A 23,427-nucleotide genomic window follows, 5' to 3' on the forward strand; every position below is an offset into this window, starting at 1 on the left:
ATCATTGAAATAATTCAGAGACCAAATAAGAAAATCTACATTATTTCAGTATCTGATATCTCATTAATATTTTATACTACTCTTAAGTACATGATTAATTAGTATTTCTCTGGCATTACCTAAAGCAATTAGAATTAGTATCTTTCTAAATTAAGGTTATCAAACATGCAAAATTAATATTTTCATAAAGAGAACTCAGCTCCTATTGTTAATGAAACATTTAAGACTTCATCTATGCCAAGCAATGCTCTCAGTGCATTACATATATTAATTTATTTACCCCTCCCCTAACAACCTCATGAAATAAGCACTATTATATAAATGAGCAAACTGAGGTTCAGAAGAAATTAACTCTCCTAAGGCCACACGCTAATCAAGTGGGGTAGCTAAGACATGAACCCAGACAGTCTAGTTCCACAGTCCATGTTTTTAACTACTACCTGTATTTTTAAGTTTACACTATTTTCTCACATGTACCACTGGCAAACATGTAAACTTCTACCATTTTTCTGGAGGACAACTTGGCTGTTAAGTGTAGGAAAAGCCTTAGAAATAATTATAACTTTGATTTAACAATTCTGCTTCTAGGAACTTAAGAAAATAACTAGAAAAGTGCACAAAGATGCATGTATAAGGATAATGATCACAGTTTCTTAACAAGTGAAAAATTACAAACTGATTTTCATTAATAGGTAAACTGGTTATATAAGCTAAGTATAAAACAGAAGTTTATGGGGTTTTTTGAAATGATGGTGGAGAGTCTTATTAAGTCACTACAAAAAAAAACAAAAACACAAAAACATGCTAATACCTACATTAAAAAAGACTAAATTTCAGACAAGGAAAGGCCCTATTAATTCCATTCTCCCCTCCCCACCCCAAACTATATACACTGTCAGCAAGAATATCTTTTATTTCTATAATTAGAAAAATGTACAGGTATTCTTCTTTTTTGAGGAGGGGTATTTGTTATAGAAAAATGTCTTATGGAATAATACAAGACATATTGCAAAATCTAACTTTGGAATGCCCAGCATACTTATAAAGAGGACCTAGCTAAAAGAAAATAAGTCCTTTTAACAGCTTTTCCCATATGAAGTGGCAATAATTTATCCCTTAACTCAAGGTGGCTGGTGTGTTCTCCAACAAAAACTTGCAAAACCTAATCCTTATAAAAGGATCATTTATCTTTCACCTGCTAAAATACACAGGAAGAACAAAAATTATAAATACTACTCACAATATAAATCAATTTCATTTCAACTTCTGGAAAAAATAAGCTTACAGATGTCCAACTCCTGCCAAAATAGTAAACAAGGCTACTACTGCTGTTTTACCAAGAAATACTATTTTGCAGATCAATCAGAAGAAATTTTCACAAGTATAATCACTTAAATGATTCATTTTCTAACATTGCTATAAGGAACTTAAAAAAAAGTCAACTAATGACTATGATTTCAAAGTGCAGACTAGAACCCATTAGTTGGTCAAGCCCAAGGTTTATTTAAATGAAATACAAAATACTGAAGGATATAATTGTGAACATGAATGTGTTATATATAATGGGATATAATGTGAAGACTTTTTTTTTTTTTTTTACCGTGGATTTATTTTTTTTAATAAAACAGGGCTTGAACTCACGGCCCTGCGATCAAGAGCCAGACACTTGACTGAGCCACCCAGGCACCCCTATGGATCTCATTTTTTAAAAACTTGAAAAAATGATTTTAGCCATTAGACAATTAAAATATTGGTTATGGTTTGCAAAGAAACAACCAGAACATGAAGAAATACAATACTACGTAATCCTATTCAAGAAAACAAAACTAAGTAAAAATACTAAATAATCCATTTAGAATTTACCTGTGTAAATATTCTGGAGCTTTATTCAGCAAAGTATAATATTGCCTCACAAACTCCCGCCCTACAAGCAGCGGACTGGGCTTCTCCATAACCATTTCTTTGCTGCACAATGTCAAATGCTAAGGGAGCAAACACAAGAATGATTAACTATTAAAAAGTCATCTTTGTAAACTTCTAGGAAGCAAATTTTCTTAGCCATACAAAAAGGAATAAAGAAAATTAATACATTTATTGAAAACCAATTTCAACAACTACTGGTAACTTCCCAACATCTGCAGTTCCTCTTTGTCTCTATTCCTCAATGCCTCCCCGCCCACCCCCACACAGTTCTTTCTCTTATTCCCCAGAAAGTACCGTGCTGCCTCACAGTATGAACACCATAACCAAGTCTTTTCCATTCACAGACAGTACCTCTTTCCTCTGGAGACAATAATCTAGGTCTGTGGATTACAATGTTTTATTTTTGAAAACTAGGCAGAAGGCACAAGTCAGGACCGGGAGATTAGACTTATGGGAAAGTGCTGACTAGTATCTTCTTTGTATTCGCTCTCCTTAGAATTATTTCACTGCTTCAAAATGATAATTACCATTAAAAATCAGCAATAACCTGAGTACTCAGAGAATAGTATTTTTTTACATTTGGTATATGTAAAAAAATTCTTTCCGTTAACTAAGTAATAAGCATCTAACTACATTGCCAGGTGCTCTTTAATAAAGGGGACAGCCCGGTGGGTGAACAAGATTAAGACTTTACCCTCAAGAAGTTTATAATCTGGTGGAATTTAAGAAACAAAACAAACAAGCAAATGGAAAAAAAATAAGAGACAAATCAAGAAACAGACCCTTAACTCCAGAGAACAAACTGATGGCTACCAGAGGGGAGGTGGGGGGCAGGGGGGTGGCTTAAATAGGTGATCAACATGATGTATGGAAGTGCTGAATCAGTATACTGTACACCTGAAACTAATGTAATACTGTATATTTTAATTCCAGTTAATATTTAAATATATTTAAATATTTAAATATTTAATATTTAAATATATTCAACTGGAATTAAAATAAAAACTTAAAAGTTTATAATCTGTCATGGATTATAAACAAGCACATAGGAAACAGAATGGGTTAGGAACTATGATAAAGTACTGCTAAGCTGAAATCTCAAAGATAAGATCAAGAAAACAAATACACAAGGCAGGGGGAGGGAGGATCTATGCTGACAGGGAGGGGGCTTAAAAATAAGAAAAACAGGGGCGCCTGGGTGGCTCAGTCATTAAGCGTCTGCCTTCAGCTCGGGTCATGATCCCAGGGTCCTGGGATCGAGCCCCGCATCGAGCCTCGCATCGGGCTCTCCGCTCTGCGGGGAAGCCTGCTTCTCCCTCTCCCACTCCCCCTGCTTGTGTTCCCGCTCTCGCTGTGTCTCTCTCTGTCAAATAAATAAAATCTTAAAAAAAAAAATAAGAAAAACAAATACAAAACACAAATAGAAACACAATCATTCAAAGTCAATGACATATATGGTTATAGCCCCCATCAGTCAAAATTATAACATTAGGAATTGGAAAAGAGGGAGGAAAAAAAGAGAAAGTTAAATATTACTTGTTTAAATATGTATTTATAATCAAATACCCTTTCCTATTACACTTAAAAGTACTGAAAAAAAAAAACAGTATCTGTGTGTATTTACTGCGCAAATTGGGATACAGTTTAAATTCCTGCTTAACAAATAAATCTCAATGTAGGTTTCTTTTTTTTTTTTTTAGAGAGGGAGGGGGGAGGGGCAGAGGGAGGTGGGGGGGAGAGAGAGAATCCTAAACAGGTTCCAAACCCAGCACAGAGGACAAAGGGCTCAATCTCACAACTCTGAGATCATAACCTGGGTCAAAACCTAGAGTCACACTTAACCTAAAACAAAAAATTTTATAGCCAAAAATAACCTGCCATAATCATTACAATTGTGATAATGTTTTTAAATAAAAATCAGAGGGGCACCTGGGTGGCTCAGCTGATTGTCTGACTTCAGCTGAGGTTATGATCTCAGGGTCCTGGAATCCAGTGGGGCTCCACGCTCAGCGGGGAGTCGGCTTGTCCTCTCCCTCTGCCCCCACCCCCACTCATGCTCTTTCTCTCCCTCGCTCATATAAATAAATAAAATCTTTATAAATAAATAAACCATGGCAGAGCCTACAGGCAAGACTAGCTCTATACAATCCGAGTGACTCCCAATTCAACTTTTACATAATGCTCTATTAGGTTTTCTCTCCTTTTACAACCGTCCTGAAACAGTATACAAAAAACCCACAATCTGTTTAAAACTGTCAATAACGCCTCACCTGCTTTCAAAAATGGTTAATTCACTGCTTCCAGTGGCAGGGTCTGGGGATGAAGCAGTGGCAAGAAGCCTTTGAAGCAATTCACGGAGATGGAAGAGGAAGATAAAGCTTTCCAACAGAAAGAGAAAAAGAAGCTGGAGGAGCTAAAGTGAAGGTTATAAGGAAGAGTCCCTGGGCCACAGGGAGAATCGAGAAATCTGGCAAAAAGTAAGCAGTTCCTTGTGTCTCCATCAGGAGATGGTAACCCCTACTTCCACTGCTGTTTAAAACACCTGGATTCTCTGCCATTAACATCCGTTGCTACCTACAGCTAGAATGAGTGTGTCTAGGAGTCTGTTGTACATTCAAGAATAAACTTCGGAAAAGAAAAAAAAAAAACAAACCCACACAGTGGGACTCATTTCCTCTTTACTCCCTCTTACTCAGCCATTGCTACCTTAGCTGTAACGTCAGGGTAAACCCAGCCTAGAATCCTGCCAGTCTGCTCTTCAGTCTTTGTTCTACCTTGAATTCTATACCACGTACAATTTATACCAACTCTTTAAAAAAAAAAAAAAAAAAAAGAAAAATTTAATTCACAAAGCAGAGTCAGATAGTGTCATTTCAGGTGCCATTTGTTTCCCGCCAAACCTAAAAACTTCCAATAAGGACTAACAAATCCTAATGCATAAAAGAATTCTCATTTGCTACATTTTTTTTTTTTAAGATTTTACTTATTTATTTGACAGAGAGAGACAGCGAGAGAGGGAACACAAGCAGGAGGAATGAGAAAGGGAGAAGCAGGCTTCCCACTGAGCAGGGAACCCAATGTGGGGCTCCATCCCAGGACCCCGGGATCATGACCTGAGCCGAAGGCAGACGCATAAGGACTGAGCCACCCAGGTGCCCCCCATTTGCTACATTTAAAGTAACAAAGCCAAGCAACATAGTATTTTTATTTTGAATGATGGGGAAATGTGAAGAACAGTAGACTTATCCAGTAAAATTTTATAAAATAACCAAAATGTGAAAATTAATACATACTTTAATACTGTAACTGATGCTAAAATAATACTAAGATGTGGGAAGATGCTAACTTATCCTCTAAATAAAATAGCTATGTACAACATAGTTTTGTTCAAATGGTGAATAATAGAAATGCTATTAGGGACTATTTATGGATTTGAAGATTCCCATGTTTTTCTTCTTTCTCTTCCATATTTCCAGATTTTCTACAATGACACTCTGTCATTTACCCCAATCTTCCATCACATTTATAAAGGATATATTTACCTACCATTTTTGTCACATACATAAACAGTAAAGTAAAAAAAAAAAAAAAGTACTGAATACATAAAACAGTATCAAAGAAAGGTCAAAATACACTAAAGAGTTATTGTAACAAAGTCTGAGAGGCTTTCAAATGCCTGCCATCTATATATACAATCACAGAAGTATGGTGATCACATCATCAATACAGATCAGAGAGACAGGCAAGGTAAACACACAGTGAAGGCAACTTTCAGAGATTATTCAATAAATTATTCAAAGGAGGTAACTTGAAAAGCGAACCTCAAATGGTGGATGAGGTAAGGCAATGCTAATCTGGTAAGAGCCTAAGCAAAGAGCTATACAGAGGCTAGGCAGAGTCCATCTTTAGCTGTAGGGAGGCTTCCTTCCACAGAGAATGATAAAACAAAAAGAAGTTACCTGTAGAATGGTGCTACAATTTATACTTAAATATAACTTACAAAGCAGTTATTTCTTCACTATTAACTCTGATTTATAAAATAAATCAGAATTTAGCAGGCTAGGGGCGCCTGGGTGGCTCAGATGGTTAAGCATCTGCCTTGGGCTCAGGTCATGATCTCTGTGTCCTGGGATTGAGCCCCCAGAGTTGGTCCTAGCTTAGTGGATAATCTGCTTCTCCCCTCCCTTTCCCCCTCCCTCTGCTCATGTTCTGTCTCAAATGAATAAAAAAACTTAAAAAAAAAAAAAGAATTTAGTGGGCTAAAATATAATTGGTGGAAATTAACCATATCAACCAGAAGATAAAGATATTAGGGACAAAAGGGAAAAAAGTAACCTCACTGACTTATCTATTTTTTAATGACACACTAATTTATTTGTTCTACACAAACAACTGCCATCTTGCCCATCTTCCCATTTTCTCCCCTAGAGTAGGAAAATTAACAGTGCAATACATAAGGAATGCATCAAAGAAGCATTAGAATTTAATTATAAATGAACCACCAACAGGTAGTATGGGTAGTTGTAGGAAGTTAAGACTTGGAAGATTGAGTAATATACAGTTTGCGTTTATAATTCACACACAGCCAATGTATACAAGAACCTGGTCAAGAGAAAAAAGAAAAGAGCCAAATTACACCTTCAAAATAAATGTGATTACAAGAACAATTGTGCTGTTTTTATTATTCACAGCGCAGTACCCAACTCTTAGGTAAGCAATTTCTGAGATTTGGATCCATTTCTTTTTTTAATTCCTTTTTTTCTTTTTTTAAGATTTTATTTATTTGAGAGCGAGCGTGCGAGGAGAGGGAGAGGCAGAGGGAAAAGCAGGTTCCATCCTGGGACTCCAATCCCACAACTCTGGGATCACGACCTGAGCAGAAAGGCAGATGCCTAACTCACTGAGCCACCCAGGTGCCCCTAAAAAAATGTTTATTTATTTGAGAGAGCTAGAGAGAGCACAAGAGGGGGGAGGGGCAGAGGGAGAAGCAGGTTCCCAGCCGAGCAAGGAGCCCAAAGCCCGATGTGGGGCTCGATCCCAGGATTCTGGGATCATGACCTGAGCTGAGGGCAGATGCTTAACCGACTGAGCCACCCAGGTGCCCCCCATTTCTTTTTCAAAAATTATTTTAGAAAACCACACTGAACATGGGACAAAGATTTTAACTAAGACCATGAAAAAGTTATGACCTTTTTGGATTTTAATTTTCTAATTTACAAATTGAGATGTGATCTCTGGTCAAACCTACAAGACTATACGATTCAACAAAGACAGCCAAGAATAAAGGATACTTATAAAGAATCTTCAGTTGGTTGTTAGCTCTAGCACCTTCAAAGATAAGAACAATCATCTAACATCTTTTTAATTAAAGTAAAATTACATGTATTAAACCCCACTTTTCCCATGAACACTTGACAATGTGGAGATTTCTGTCACACTGGGATGCATACTGTAAAATTTAGTTTCCTTGTTAATTAAAAACAATTGGTCCTTTTAATTCATCTAGATACCAACATGATTATATCTAGTTTCCCTCACTATTTAGAGCCTCAACTACGTCAGAAATCTTATCCCACTTAAAATCCCCGTATATTGTATATCTTCATCAATATCTTTTTTTTGTTTCTTAAAATGATTCCTCTCCATTTGCCTAGACTAATTCCTCAAGCATAGCTACTCCAGCTCTCATGGGAAATTGCTATCAATTGCCACTATCTTTTCTGAATCTCTTAATATCATTGAGAGGGAAGTGGAGGAGAGAAAGAAAAGTAACACATATACACAAGAAAGAAAAGAAAGTCACACTGGGCTTCATACTACAATATACTTTGATTTCTTCAATTTCAAAATACTTAAAAAAAAAAAAAAAACTGTTATCAACCAAAGGAATTTTTGGTTTCTTCCTCGACTAGAACTTCAGCTTTTAGTTAAGTACTTAGGTTTTTTGCTTACTTTCTGGTTAAAAGTAAGTTTGGTGAATCACTAACTAGTACAATGGAGCTGCCCACAAAGCATACAATCTCAGGCTACAACATAAATGTAATGTCTAAAATGAGCTGACAATTCTACTTTGTAAAAGTTACATACTGATTGACCAGTAAATGGAAATTACAGGAGGGTAGATTTAGGTTCAACATAATACAAGAATAACCAGAATAGAGCTACTTCATAAATAGCCAGTCACTTAAGTATTTATTTCAGAGACTAAGAACAATTTAGCAGGAATATAGTAAAATACATTAGATTAGGTTGTTCCAACATTAGGATTCTAAAAGTCTATTAAACAAGAACTAAGATCTTTGATTCCTACTCCAATACTCATTCCATACCTTCCTATCTGTAATGACTGAAATCCTATGCATTTTTTGGGACCAGATACTGTACCCCTGAAAATCTTTCCTGATTCTTCTATAAACTATTGTCTTTCCTCTGAATTCTCAAGGTACTTTGAGTCTTTATCATGGCACTTTATTAATCATATTGTTCCCTAAATTACTAACTGTGCATTAGTCTTCCTCAACTCTCCTCTCAAATATCATCTGAGCTCTCCCTCAAATATAATTCTCTGGAAAGTCACAATTTTTTTTTAAATTGATGGCACTACTTTATTTCCATCTTAAAAGACCAACTCCAGGGCGCCTGGGTGGCTCAGTTGGTTAAGCAACCGCCTTGGCTCAGGTCATGTTCCCAGGGTCCTGGACCCTGGGTTCGAGCCCCACCATCTGGCTCCTTGCTCAGCGGGGAGCCTGCTTCTCCGCCTGCTTGTGCTGTCAAATAAATAAAAAAATAAATTAAGATTCTTAAAAAAAAAAAAAAGACCAACTGCAACCAAATAAAGTGAACATAACCTCAAGATTTTATTGTCTTCCTAATGTAACAAAGTATGAAGCTTAGAACTGGGTCACTTGGCCCTTTCTCTTATCTCCTCCCCGTTCAAAATGCTTGCATCTCTTAATAGCCAGCATTCTCTAAGATCTGCAATTGGGCTCAACACATTCAAGCCCTCAGCACACTCTTCTTTGTAGTTTTAGCCTTTTTCCGGAAAATCTTAGTCTGCCACCACAGCCACGCTGCTTCCTGTCACAATGCCGCTTTCCCTGGGCATAAAGAGAATCTTCGCCTTTCTTGTACTTGTGTAACTTTGTGGGGTTGGTGCTTGCCACACTTCTTGCAGGAAGTCCGGCGGGTTTTAGGAACGTTCACCATGTTTGTGAGAGCACTATCAGCACAGGAAGCTGGAGAGTCACAATTCTTAAAAATCCAATGACCTCTGCTCAGTCTTCCACTTGTCTGCACTAGCATTGTTGATAACCTCCTCCTAATGCTTCTAGATTTCTACGATTAGGCAACTTTCCTTCTCATCAAAATGCAGAGGTTCTCAGTCCTGTCTTCTAACCTGGCAATTTCAGAGAGTCTAATGGTTTTAGCTCTCATATCAAGCTAAATGTAAATCTAGTCTCTACCACGAACTCAATTTTTACATTTTAACCCCATGCTGAATAACCACACATGCCCTCAGAGGTTACCAATATATGCATCCCTCAAAATGTTTTCCTTATTTCTGTTAATGATGCCACCATCCTCTTGGCTAGAATGCTCAGTCCTAAGTAACTTTCCTTCTTTAAGCTTCAAACTGTGAAATCCTGCCAACTCAAAGTCTCTCGGAATTTGTCCCATTCTTTCCACTCCCACTGAATTTACACTCTACATCTTCCTCAAATCTTCCAAGCTTATCATGTGCAGCATACATTAAATACAGTAAAATCCAAACACCTGCATTTAATTTGAAGTATAAGGCACTCCACAGAAATTCAATCTGACATTCATGGTCCTGACAAACTGCAAATTTATCTCCCATTATACTTTTCACCTCTGTAACAAATTCTGTGTTCGAAGACCACTATGCCACTCACCATCATTCCCTGAACCTGTGATTTTCATTCTTTAGGCCACTGTCTTATTTCACTCAACCTAAGATGGGTGAATAGGTGGGAAAACACAAATTCTTCCAACATTTAATGAATGTCTACTATATATGTATCAAAAACTATGCAAGGAAAAACAATGGTGAACATGAAGGACTTGATCTGCTGCTCCACTGACTAAAGTCCAGTGGGAGACAAAATTCCTAAACACAATTATGTTAGAAATCCTACAGCCCTATCACAAAGAATATACCATTTGAAAACTGGAACAGGCATAGAAATTGGACATGCAGAAAATGAGAAGTATCTCAAGCCAAAGCTAAAAGAGAAAATTTTTAGGGGATGACCATCTCCTCAAAACCTCATGCCACCAAATTCTTCCCCTATTCACTCTTCAAAAACCTGCTCAAGATCTCATTCCAGGGGCACCTGGGTGGCTCAGTCGTTATGTGTCTGCCTTCAGCTCAGATCATGATCCCAGGGTCCTGGGATCCAGCCCCGCATCAGGCTCCCTGCTCAGCGGGAAGCCTGCTTCTCCCTCTCCCACTCTCCCTGCTTGTGTTCCCTCTCACTGTCTATCTGTCAAATAAATAAAATCTTAAAAAAAAAAAAGATCTCATTCCAATTCTACCTCTGGCTTTCCTATCTAGGGTCCATCAGGCAGGATTAACCATTTCTTCCTCTTGGTATCACAGATCTCTTTATTAATGCACTTAATCCTAATAATATATGTACCTGAGCACAGGCACATCCCTCTATTTGGAAGACCTCTACGCTAATGCTAAGCATAAGCCTGGCAGCTTTATGCTTCCGGCAGGTGCTCAAGAGACATAATCTTTGCAGCATCCACCACTGCTGTGCACATAACAGGATTAAAAAAATCTGTTGAATGATTCTGATACTAAAGGCCTAAGAGAAGCAACAACTAAAATACAAAGATATTTCAATAGTTAATAAATAAAACTATGGAGGAATGTTAATTAATAGATTAAACACATTAAGCACACAATTTCAAGATAGCTTTAAAGTCAATCACTGGGGCGCATGGGTGGCTCAGATGGTTAGGCATCTGCCTTCGGCTCAGGTCATGATCTCCAGGTCCTGGGATCGAGCCCCACACTGGGCTCCCAGCTCAGCTGGGAGTCTGCTTCTCCCTCTCCCCCTGCTTGTGCTCTCACTCTCTCTCAAATGAATAAATAAAATCTTAAAAAAAAGTCAATCATCTACACTCCTGTGCTTATTTATTATGTAAATGTATATTCATACACAGTCATCTACAAGAATACATACTACTCCTGTAATATGAAGTTAGAGAGCTTTGAGGTTAAAGGTCCAAACAAATCAAGTATAGCAGTTTTGGCACAAATAATTTTAAGAACTTTTAGAACTTTAAAATCAGAACTTAAAGCTCTAATTTTAGAACTTTAAGAAATTTTAGAAATTCCACCCCCAAAATTAGCATTACAACAGATCCACACAATATAGTCAATTTCTTTTCAAAGGTACCAAGGTAATTTTATCTTTTCAACAAAATGATTTGGGGACAACCTGACATCCACACATTAAAAACAAAAGGAAGTCTTGGGGCGCCTGGGTGGCTCAGTAGTTAAGCATCTGCCTTTGGCTCAGGTCATGATCTCAGGGTCCTGGGATTGAGCCCTGCTCTGCGGGAAGCCTGCTTCTCCCTCTCCGTCTCCCGCTCCTGCTCCCCCTGCTTGTGTTCCCTCTCTCGCTCTCTCTCTTCAAATAAATAAATAAATCTTTAAAAAAAAATAAAAAATAAAATAAAAACAAAAGGGAAGTCTGACTCATACCTGGCACCCATGTACAAAAATTACGTTGAAATGGACCACAGACATAAATGTAAAACCTAAAACTCTAGGCTTCTAGAAGAAAACTTTTGTAAACTTACGTTAAGATTTTGATGACACAAAAAGAATTAAAAAAAAAAACCCTACAAATTGGACCTCCATCAAAATGTAAAACCTTTCATTTAAAGTCACCATTTAGAAAATGAAAAGACAAGTCACAGTCTGAAAAAAGTATCTGTAGAATACATATATGATAAAGGACTTGTATTCAGGGGAAAAAAAAAACAGATCTCTAATAACTTAAAAAAAATCATTACTGAAAGCTAAAGAAGTTGGTATTACATGAATCTACTGATAGGACATTCTGTAAAATGCAGAACCATAGGGTTAAACCAGATCAGAGGCTGGAGATAGAAATGACTATAAAGGAATAGGAGAGAACTTGATCGTGGTGGTGGTTTCATGACTGTATGTCTGTCTAAAGTCATTAAACTGTGCATAAAGAGTGGCCTCTACTGTTGGTAAATTATTCCTCAAATTTTAAATTTAGCAATACAATTATGCTTCATTATGTCAATCATTTCACGAACATTTACGGAGAATCCCTTAACACAACGTAAGAGTAACCATGGTACCCTGAAATTGAGACTATCCAGTTCAAAAAAAGGCAATTTATTCAAAGTCAACACCTTTCACCTATAAAATTTAAAAAAATGAAAATTATTAGTAATATCCAGTATTGCTGAGTGTGGGGAAATGGGCACTTCCACAGTGATGGTGAAAATATAAACTCTGTTACAACCTTTTGGAGATGTAATTTTGCGGATTTAATAAAATTAATTAAAATTGAATGCATATAACCAGTAATTCCACTTCTAAGATACATTACAAAGAAATACACATACAACTGCACTGAGATGAATATTCAAAGTTGTTCATTGCCACAAAAGAAAATCAAGCAGTCTAAATGTCCATCAATAGGAAAATGGAAAGCTATAAAATACCAAATTATGCACTCATTTAAAATAGGGGAAAATAAGATTAAAGTTACAAATGTGGACAAGAACTACTGTCCACAAAAGTAATAATCAAATTGTAGAATAATTTACAAACCCCATCTTTGGAAAAAGCATGATAAGATAAAAAAAAAAAAACAACCACACACACTCATGGGTCCAGCAGGGGCGAGGGGGGGAACACAAGCTATATACCAATTCTTAACACCACCAGTAAGACATTAAATCCTATTTTAAAATTTTCATTTAATTTCTGATAACCTTCTAACAGATACATGTTACTGGTTAGAAAACATGGCTCTAGGGGTACCTGGCTGGCTCAGTCGGTAGAGCAAGCAACTCCTAATCTGGGAGTTTTGAGTGTGAACCCAAACAGGTGTAGAGATTACTAAAAGAAATAATTAAACTTAAAAAATAAGAAGAAAAGAAAATATGTCGCTAGAATAAAGGCCAAGAGTGTGAGAATTCATTCACCACTACTACTAAAACAAACAAGCAATCCCTGACATTATGCCTACATTAGTGACAATTCAGGGTTAAAGTTTAAGTGTGCTTAAATATTACCAACTAACTGAAGATAGGATTGAGGAGGCTGAGATGGGGAAAACAGACTAATACCATGCTGGAATTAAATTGAGCAGTTACATACAGAATGAGTAATAAAGAAAAACTTACTGGGGGGGAAAAAAAAAACTTACTGCCTAGGATCGTAAGGTGCACTCTCCAAGGTTTCCAAAAGCTGATTTAAAAAACATCTTGATACGCTCACTTGATATAATGCTATTTTTTGGTAACCTATTAACGGTCTTAGAAACAAAAATAAATCGAACGCTGACTATAATATAAAGCACCAATTCATATACAGTCATTAAAATACTGTCAAAGACAATAAAACCATCAAAAACACTGAACACAGTATAAAATTTACAAATAAAGTATGATTTCAATAATGTAAAGGGTATGCATTCACTTGGGCAAGAAAATGAAATTAATTTTTTAGATCTACTCTAGCAAAATAGTTTTCAGAGCAGATTCCAATAGAAAAGACATGGTAATGCAAGCAAAAAAATGTATTCCATCAGTTCTCTTTAATCTTGGGGATCTCTGAAATGGCATCTCCATTCTCATTAAAGGAACTTCTCCATACAGTGAGAAAATGGCTAGATCTACATAAATCATAAAATCTAACTATTCTGTTAATTTCAAAGACCTGGCTGCAACCACAATATATAAGCCTCGAAATCCACAGTCAAAAGTTCACTCTTTGAGGAACCTGGAGTGTCCTGACCACCATTTATAAAGAGGGATAACTGCAGCATTTTTGGTCAAGTATTGCGGGGGGGGGGGGGGCAGGAAACGGGACTAGACTTTTACGCACTGCAAACTACTGACATGAAATTTCATGTCACATTTTGATGGCCATTTCAATGCCTGGAAAAAACAGCCAAAATGAAAATTGCTAAGAAGCGTAGAAACTATGTAATCTTATTAAAAAAAAAAATCTGGAAACCAAAAGAAAATTACAAAAATTTTTAAATCTACAAAAATAGTTTCAGCACTGTTAAGTTACATGTACTATATCTTGACTTCTATAAAAAGAATAAGATCTCTAGTAACAGGATGCAGTTCTTTAAAAGAAAGAAACTGTTAACAAAGGCTATGTCTATGCTAGGACACAGCTTATCTCTCGCATTGTATACTTAACTCCTTTTCCCCCTCTAGAGCCCCTTACTCAAAGCTGGGGTCACACTAGTCAGGCCCAGGCCCTTTCTCACTGAGCCATGGATATTCTCAATCTCAACACCTAACCACATATTAAAACTGGAACTTTCTGAAACTCCAGACGTCTTTACCAATCAAAACAATGAACCTTTTTAAAATTTTTTTATTTTTAAGTAATCCCTACACCCAACATGGGGCTGGAATTCACAACTGTGAGATCAGGAATCCCATGTTCTACCGACTGAGCCAGCCAGTCGCCCCCAACAATGAATAGCTCTTTAAAGCAGAAACCTTCAATTTGTTGGGCAGACCATAGAATGAAAGTATCACAAACAAGATCTAAGTACCAGTGGTAGAAATAAATAAAAGGTAGTTGTGGATTAAGTAAGCCTTTTCTTTTCTCAGACCCCAAAGTGAAGGAGGCAAATTTTGAAGTTCAGAAACTCTTAAAATTGACCAAGCATTAGGAAAAGGAAAGCTGTATCATGAAAATAAAAGCATGTATTTATGTTACCCTTTAAAGTTTAACAAGTAACCTACAGGTTCCTTTATCTCCTTGAAATAGACAGGATATTTAACTTCATTTAGAGAAAAGGAAACTGATGGTTAGAGAGCCTAAGGAAAGGAGTTTACAAGGTCCCTCAGTTATAGTTATGAGAGAGGATTTAAAATCAGGTCTCCTGTCTCTAGTGATATTTTCATTACACCTGGTTAAGAACCACTTTAGAAGAACAGATATGGACACAAGAACATAAAAATCTTTTGAAATCCAACTGCTAGCTTATTTGATACTGTTGGGAGAAGCGAAAAAGGAGATGGCAGTAACATAATACAAAAAAAAAAAAAAATCCAAGAGTCATCCCAAAGTATCTACAATGATGTACCAAAATAAGGTAAACTACCTAGAAATTAAAAGATATGAATAAACAGGATATGAATAGCCGTCAAGAAACTGATTCTGTTGCTTCTGAAGCCAGTCCAGAGTTCTGGGTTAAGAACCAATTTGTCCTAGCAGCTCTTAAACAAGCGTCTATCAATGTAGAGTAACTAAGTCATCTTTGTCAAATTCTACTGAAATTAAATTCAGAAGCAACCCTTGAGTTTGTACCTATCAAACCCAGCCTTGAAAAGAGGTCATTCTCCACTTCTATATCAATTCAGCGTAAAATGTGGGAAGTCTTAAAGTAACCTAAGAGAGAATTAATGTTCAATCCTGATAATGGGTAATCAATAGCAATAATTTTGCAGTATAAGAAAGCTGGTAAGAATTTAAACACACCATTAGTATTTACAGATTTTCAGCAACTGATAGAGAAAATTTTTTACTTTTGATCTCTCGTGAGTAAAATATGGATAGAGTATTTCCTGCTACCAACAGTACCAATATTACTGAAACTCAAGTATCAACCTACTAGGAACACTGCATCAAAAACTAATGATGTAGTGTTCGCTTCGGCAGCGCATATACAAAAACTAATGATGTAATGTATGGTGATTAACATAACATTAAAAAAAACTCTAAAAAAAGGAAACTATTAATGAACACTAAATTAGAATATCAAATTATTTAAAGACTTTTTTTCTTCTCCTTTCTTTTACTTCTGATCCCTAAGTACCCCACAAATATCCTGGTTCTCTCTACTCAGATTTGTTCACCACTAATATTTCAACCCCAAATATTTAAAAAACCTGAACCATAACAACTCTTAATAAGCAATCCATTTGAGGTCCTTCCTTATCCTCCCAATTCCTTGATAGCCTTTCAGAATTAAACAGTCTCTAGAGACTAAATCATAACACAGGAATACAGAGGACTAATTCCCCAAATTTAAGAAAACAGGAAGGTAATATCATCAAGAAACTACACATAATCCAGTTCTAAGAAGTTCAAACTAATCTTACCGTGTAGCTTTTAAAACCAGGAATTTTGGACATCAAAAGGACCACTGGATACTAACAGGGCCAAGTGTTTACTTAGGAAACTTTGTTCACATGCCTAAGGCTATATTAACTGCCAAATATGGAGCTAGACAAGGAATTCCCATCTTCTTTCCCTCTAACATACGGGGCGCTCCCTCACTGCAGTTGATGGTTCACGGATCCAGGTACTGGCAATCCTAACATTTAGAGGACTAACACGGTGTGTGGAGCCTTGAACCTAAAAACAGTATTTTAACCCAAGCTGAAATCTTAACTTGGGGGAGGGGGATCAACTTTGCTATCATTGCAGCTTCGGTGCACGAGTTTTGTTGTTTTTTAAAGGGAGCAAAGGCACCTACCCTCCAAAAAAAATTTGTTAAGAAATTAGGTGTGACTTGGGGGGAAAAAATTGATCTATGCGGAAAACTGTAGATGCAAATCTATATTCACTCCAAATCGGCACAGAGCCATCTTAAGAAATCTGCTTTTAAAGACGCAGATAAAATTCGATCATATTCGACTAACAAAAATCAACACAATCTAGGGAAGCTTATGTTCTTCCCGTTGACTATTCTTCCCGCACCCCCCCCCAAAGTGGGGGAATAGGAAGAAACCCATTTCCCAAAGCACTGAAACATCTTTTCTATTCCTGGGTCAATATAGGATTGTCTGCGTAAAAAGAGCAGGAAAAGGTGCACGTTATATACAGCCCGGGTTTCTGAATACTTTTAGGATAAACCCGAGGGGTGGTCAAACACCGAGGAACACTAGGTGCTGGGTAAGCAAAGCGGCGGCTGCCTTCAAACCCGGATTCTATTTCGACGCACAGAAATGGTGCCCGGAGGCCGCTACTTTCGCATCTGCGTCGCTTCTGCCTCCGCCGACACAGCCTCTTTTCCCCTCCCCCACGGGCGGGGCGGCGACGGCCTCCCCGCTCCCTTGGAACCGGGAATAAGAGACGCAAACCCCTCGGAAACAAGGCTGGTGGGCTACCCACCCTAAAACATCCTCTCCAGAAAGCCTACTCCTCCACGTCTCGTATTAAGCCTCCACCAGCGCGCCTTTGGGAGCTGCTGCGTCCCTGTTCCCAGCTCGCCACCTCATCTCCAACAAATCCGGGCCCCACCTGTGCCCTCCGGGCCCTCCGTCCGCACAACGCGCGCCGGTCACCTCCCTTCCCACGCGGCCTCCCATCCCTCACCTGAGAGGAAAGGTTTGGCTTCTTTCACGCACACACGGCAGCGTAGGCAGCCGGCAAGAACAATGTCTCTCTCCGCCGCGACACCTCCGACACTACGGCTCACGCACAGGACGGTTGCCTCGAGCCGCGGCGCGCGAAGGGAATGTCCCCTTCCGACCACCACATCGACCTCCCTTCTCGGCCCCCGTACACACCTCCAACCAACAGCGGCGGCGGGTACGTCGCGCGGAGGTCAGCAGGAGAGTTGCCGAGGACCGGCTGCAGCGGATTCTTCTCCCTCGCCGCCCCCTCCCTCCGACAAACCTCAAGCCTCGGAAGCCGGAGAGCCGCGAGCTCGTTTCCCTTACAACCACCTCTTCCCGGGCGCCAGGCGCTGCGGCGAGCGACAAGGAACACGGACGTCCCGCCCCCTTTGCCACCGCCCCCTCTTATTGTTTTACCCCTGCCGAAAGGGCTGGGGAACCCCCCAGCACGGCTTCAGCCAATCACGCATCTCCTTCGCGAGCTGGACCCAACCTTCTCGCGTTTCTCTGCGGAGCACGCGCAGAACGCCGCCGCGCTCACGTACTCTCGCGCCCAGAAAGCCGGGGAACCGGAACCGGCCTCAATCCGCGGCGAGAGTCCGCTGATTTGACGTCACAAGGAGGCCGCCTTTCTACTGCTCTACGGCTCTGGCCTCGCCGCCCTTCGAGATTGCGCCCGAACAGGAACTGGTTGGCTGCAGCGGTGTGTCTTTTGCGGCGTCTTTTGGAGAGCGATATTTCTGGTCCCTTTTGATTATTAATGTTAAAAGGGAAGGAATTTTCTCTTTGAACTAGGTGTCTGCAGGTTGCTGTTCTAAACCATAAAATGCAGCCAGTGGATTCAGCTGTTTGCACCCCAAACTCACCTATATTGTTTATTAACCCATCGTAGGAAACGGAGGTATTAAACTCCACCGAGGTCAAATTCACCCTAACCGTTCAAAGCAATATATGTTACGGAACCTACTAGGTGCTAGGCCCTGGGATGTAGAAAAATACGATGCGGCCTGCAGAGAGGGGAAAAGAATCTATTTCTTGTGTGCCTGTTGTGTATTTAGGTGTTGCTAAATACACATTAAGCGTTTTACATACTAAGGCCGTTAAAAGGCTGAAATCCCAGGAGATACAGGATTACAGCCCTGTCCTAGATCTAGGCCCAGACTTGGCCCCAGGGCATAGCTGGGAAAACACTAGACACTGACTCTCGTGACCTTGATTCATGGAAAAAGCCAAATCTCCTTACAGTCAAGGAAGCCACTTTGCACCTTAGTTCTGGCAATGTTTCTCAAAAGATATATCAAGACAGCAGAGGCATTTTTGGAAGGAAGGGCTGACAAAATAATGAAAGAAATGAAAGGGCAATTAGAAAAGGAAAGAACACATTTATTACATGCCCATGTACCAAACATAATGTGGGAATAGACATTTCATCAGTTTTAAGAGCAATTTTAAGGTATTTTCCACATGTGAAACCTGAGGTTTACAGAGGCACTGGCAACATCTGAACCTTCAAAAACTACACTGTTTTTACCTTAGTTTGCTTAATCATTTTGTTACATGAAAAATATTTGAGAAGACCATAACTTTTATGAAATGAACTTTGACGTGTTTTTTTTTCCTTTGAAGCATAACATATTACATGAAGATTGCCCTTTAAATCTAATACTTCTGTACCAGGCACTCTTCAAATTACTTTATGTAATTGTTTAAGCATAACAATAACCCTATAGAGTAGTTACTATTTTATGCCCATTTTAAAAATGAGAAAGCTGAAGTTTAGAGAGATCAAATAACTTGCCAAGGTCAGACAGCTACTGTTGGGTGAAGCTAGGATTCAAACACTAGCAGTCTGCGATCACACTCCATGCCCTTAGAACCACAAGTTGTGATATACTCTCACTGTATTAATTGTCAGGATTTATCTCCTCTACTACTGATTAATATTTTGATTGTTTCCAGTTTGAGGTTCTTATTCACAACTACTGTTATTCTTCCCGAAATGGATCCTAGTGCATAGGTACAAAAGTTTCTCTAGAGCAATGATTCTCAGAAATTAACCTACATCAGAATCACCTGGAGTGCTTGTTGAAACACAGATTGCCAAGCCCCACTCCCAGGGTTTCTGATTCATCAAGTCTGTGTTGAGGCCTGAGAATTTACGTTTCTAACAAGTTCCCTGGTGATGAATCTATTGCTCCTCTCCTAACCACACTTTAAAAACCACTGACTGGGGCACCTGGCTGGCTCAGCCAGTGAAGCATACAACTCTTGATGTCGGGGTTGTGAGTTCAAGCCCCACATTGGGTGTAGAGATTACTTAAAAAATCTTAAAAAAAAAAAAAAATGGGCACCTGGTGGCTCAGTCGTTAGGCGTCTGCCTTTGGCTCGGGGTCGTGATCCCAGGGTCCTGGATCGAGCCCTGAATCAGGCTCCCTGCTTGGCGGGAGGCCTGCTTCTCCCTCTCCCACTCCCCCTGCTTGTGTTCCCTCTCTCGCTGTCTCTCTCTGTCAAATAAATAAAAATTTAAAAATCTTAAAAAAAAACTCACTGACCTATGGCATGGGTTGGCAAACTCTGGTCCTGTAAAGGACCAGAAGGTGAATATGTTAAGTTTTGAGGGTCACAAATGGTCTTTATTACATATCCCACCCTACCCCCTTTTAAAATCCTTTAAAAATGTAACGAAACAGGGCCACCTGGATGGCTTCGGTCAGTTCAGCACCAGACTCTTGGTTTCGGCTCAGGTCATGATCTCAGGGTTGTGAGATGGAACCTGGCCTTGGGCTCCACACTCAGCAGGAAGTCTGCTTGAGGTTCTCTCTCTCCCTCTCCCTTTGCCCTTCCCTCCACTCGGGTGCGAGCTTTCTCTAAAATAAATCATCTTTTTTTTTTAAGATTTTATTTATCCATTTGAGAGAGAGAGACAGAGAGCACAAACGGGGAGAGGCAGAGGGAGAAGTCGACTCCCCGATGAGCTGGGAGCCAGACATGGGGATTGATCCCAAGACCTAGAGATCATGACCTGAGCCAAAGGTAGACACTTAACCGACTGAGCCACCCAGGCGTCCCTGAAATAAATAAATCTTAAAAAAAAAAAAAAAAAGATTCTCGGGCGCCTGGGTGGCTCAGTTAGTTAAGCGACTGCCTTTGACCCAGGTTATGATCCTGGAGTCCCGGGATCGAGTCCCATGTCGGGCTCCCTCCTCAGCAGTCTGCTTCTCCCTCTGACCCTCTTCCCTCTCGTGCTCTCTCTCATTCTCTCTCTCTCAAATAAATAAATAAAATCTTAAAAAAAAAAAGATTCTCTCCCTCTGCCCCTCCCTCCTTGCTCTCTCTCAAAAAAACAAAACAATAAGAAACCATTTTTGCTTAGCTCTAGGGCTATCCAAAAACAGGACTTACGCAACCCCTGTTCTAGGATAAATACCAATAAGTGAGGTAGTGGGGAAGAAAGATTCAGCTATCCTCAATTTTAGTAGAAAACCATAAACTGGTTTCCTAAGTAGTGATTTTTACTTCCTAATTATCTCTCAAGTCTGTGCCCTTTGAATGCCTCTCCATACTTACGGCCTCTGTCCAGGTTCAGGACCCTTTCATCTTTCCAGAATGATTGCAGTACCCTCCTAATGTCCCTGCCCTTCAAATACAACTTCCATGAAACACCCTCTGCCCTAATTGACTGTAAGCCAGGGAACCAGTATGAATTGCATTCACTCAGTGGCACAAGCCAAAAACCTTTAAGTCACCCTTGACTCTCATACCACACAGCCAATCATCAATAAACTTCTATTCCCTCTACCATCAATATTTAATCTGGATAAACACTTCTCATCACTATTACTACTATTATCGTAGTCTAGGCTACCATCGCCTACTGCAACAGCCTTCCACTTTGTCTTGATGCTTCCACCCTTATCCCGCTACAGTCTAGTCTCACAGGCACAGCAACCAGATCCTTTATAGCTACAATCAGATGACATTTTCAAAACCTTCCAAAGGTGGGGCACCTGGGTGGCTCAGTCATTAAGCGTCTGCGTCTGCCTTCGGCTCAGGTCATGATCCCAGGGTCCTGGGATCAAGCCCCGCATCAGGCTCCCTGACCTCAAAAGAGCATCTATGAAGAGACTCTAAAGTTTTTTCTGATATGATGTCCCTTTACCCCTAAACACTTCAGTGTGTATTTCTTAAAAGACAAGGACATTGTCTTATATAACTACAATTATCAAAATCAGAAATTAACATTTATATGATACTATAATCTATAGACATTGAAATTTCATCAATTGTCCATCTAATACCCTTTATAGCAAAAGAAAAAAATTGTTTCCTGGTGCAAGAGAAAATTCAGGATTACAGGGGCACCTGGGTGGCTCAGTCGGTTAAGCATCCAACTCTTGCTTTTTGCCCAAGTCATGATCTCAGTATCGTGAGATCTAGCCCCATGTCGGGCTCAGTGCAGAGTCTGCTTAAGATTCTCTCTACCTCTCCCTCTGCCCCTGCTGCTCATGCTCTCTCTTTCTCTTTCTAAAATAAATACATAAATCTTAAAAAAAAAAAAAAAAACAAGGGTGACAAAGCCATTTAGTTGCCGGTCACCCTCGTCTTCTGTAGTTTGGAGTAGTTTCTCAGTCTTTTTCTTCTTTGACAATGATATTCTTAGAGTACAGGACAATTATGTTGAAGAATGCCCCTGAATTTGGTAACCTCTAATGTTTCCTTATATTTAGATCTAGATTGTGTATTTTTGGCAAAAATACCAGAGAAATACTGTTCTGCCCTTCTCAGTTCATCATACCAGGAGGCATCTGATGTCCATTTGTCCCATAATGACTATGTTAGCTTTCATCACCTCATTGAAGCTGTGTCTCCCAGGATTCTCCACTGTACAGTTACTATTTGTAATTAGGGTCCTACTTTGTGTAAGGTCCTACTCTGAGATGATGTACATATCCATTTCTCATCTTCCTTTGACCCCACCAGTTTTAACATCCATTGATGATTCTTGCTAAATCAACTTTTGTTATGGTGGCTGCCAAATTGTGACTTTTCTAATTCCATCATTCTTACTATATTTATAAGCTGGAGTTCTACTATAAGGAAGACTTTTCCTTCTTTCCCATTTATTTTTTTATTCTTTTATTTCTATCAGCATGAATTCATGGGTTCCTATTTTACAATCCAATATTATCAACATTTATTTTCACACTCACATTGTCCCCAATTTGGCCAGGGGAAGCCCCACCAAATTAGCTCCTGTGCATTAAACATGTTAATTTGACATTATTTAGCATGTAAAAATGAACTAATATATTTTTTCAAAAAGTGAAAAGGACTTAAGAGAAGACCGTGGCAAGGAGAAAAGAAATTTGAGTGTATAAGTGGCAAAAAATGTGATGATTAACTAGATATGGGGAGTAAGGGACAAGTCTAGCATAGGAGGCTTTGCTGTTTTTTGTCTGGGCAACAAGAGAGCCGTAGGTACTATTCACTGAGACGTGAATACAGACTTCAGTGAATATTCTTCCAAATATTTTCTATCCATACTCTTTTTTTCATAAAGATTTTATTTATTTGAGAGAGAGAAGGAGAGTGCGAGCAGGGGGGCGGGGGAGAGCAGGGGGAGAAAAACAAGCAGACTCCCTGCTGAGTGTGGAGCCAAGGTGGGGCTTGATCCCACAACCCTGAGATTAGGACCTGAGCCAAAATCAAGAGTCAGACACTTAACCAACTGAGCCAACCAGGTAGCTCTTAGATAAAATAACATACTAGTTACTTCATTCAATACTTTCTGGCTGAACTGAATGCCACCATAGGTCTTCTCTGAGCACTGAATCGAGAGGAAACCCTTCACTCTCCATCTCTCACCCTGTTCTATTTCTGTTCATA

At 39.2% G+C, this 23,427-nt stretch overlaps 1 protein-coding gene across 2 annotated transcripts in view; it reads right to left on the minus strand.

The window, feature by feature from the left end:
• Positions 1 to 17,934, minus strand: part of G3BP2 (G3BP stress granule assembly factor 2) — a 33,539-nt gene extending 15,605 nt beyond the window's left edge. The window contains exons 1-2 of one of the 2 annotated variants that reach the window (XM_027600653.2): positions 17,713 to 17,934; positions 1,864 to 1,982 (exon numbers count right to left, since the gene is read on the minus strand). In XM_027600653.2, coding sequence (XP_027456454.1) covers positions 1,864 to 1,958 — 95 coding nt within the window. In that variant the 5' untranslated portion in view covers positions 1,959 to 1,982; positions 17,713 to 17,934. The remainder of the gene's footprint in view (positions 1 to 1,863; positions 1,983 to 17,712) is intronic. The other variant, XM_027600654.2, reaches the window with a different exon arrangement.
• Positions 17,935 to 23,427: the final 5,493 nt, after the last annotated feature.

The sequence above is a fragment of the Zalophus californianus genome, chromosome 2 (genome assembly GCF_009762305.2).
Source record: "Zalophus californianus isolate mZalCal1 chromosome 2, mZalCal1.pri.v2, whole genome shotgun sequence".
In the NCBI taxonomy this organism is placed as follows: Eukaryota; Metazoa; Chordata; class Mammalia; order Carnivora; family Otariidae; genus Zalophus; species Zalophus californianus.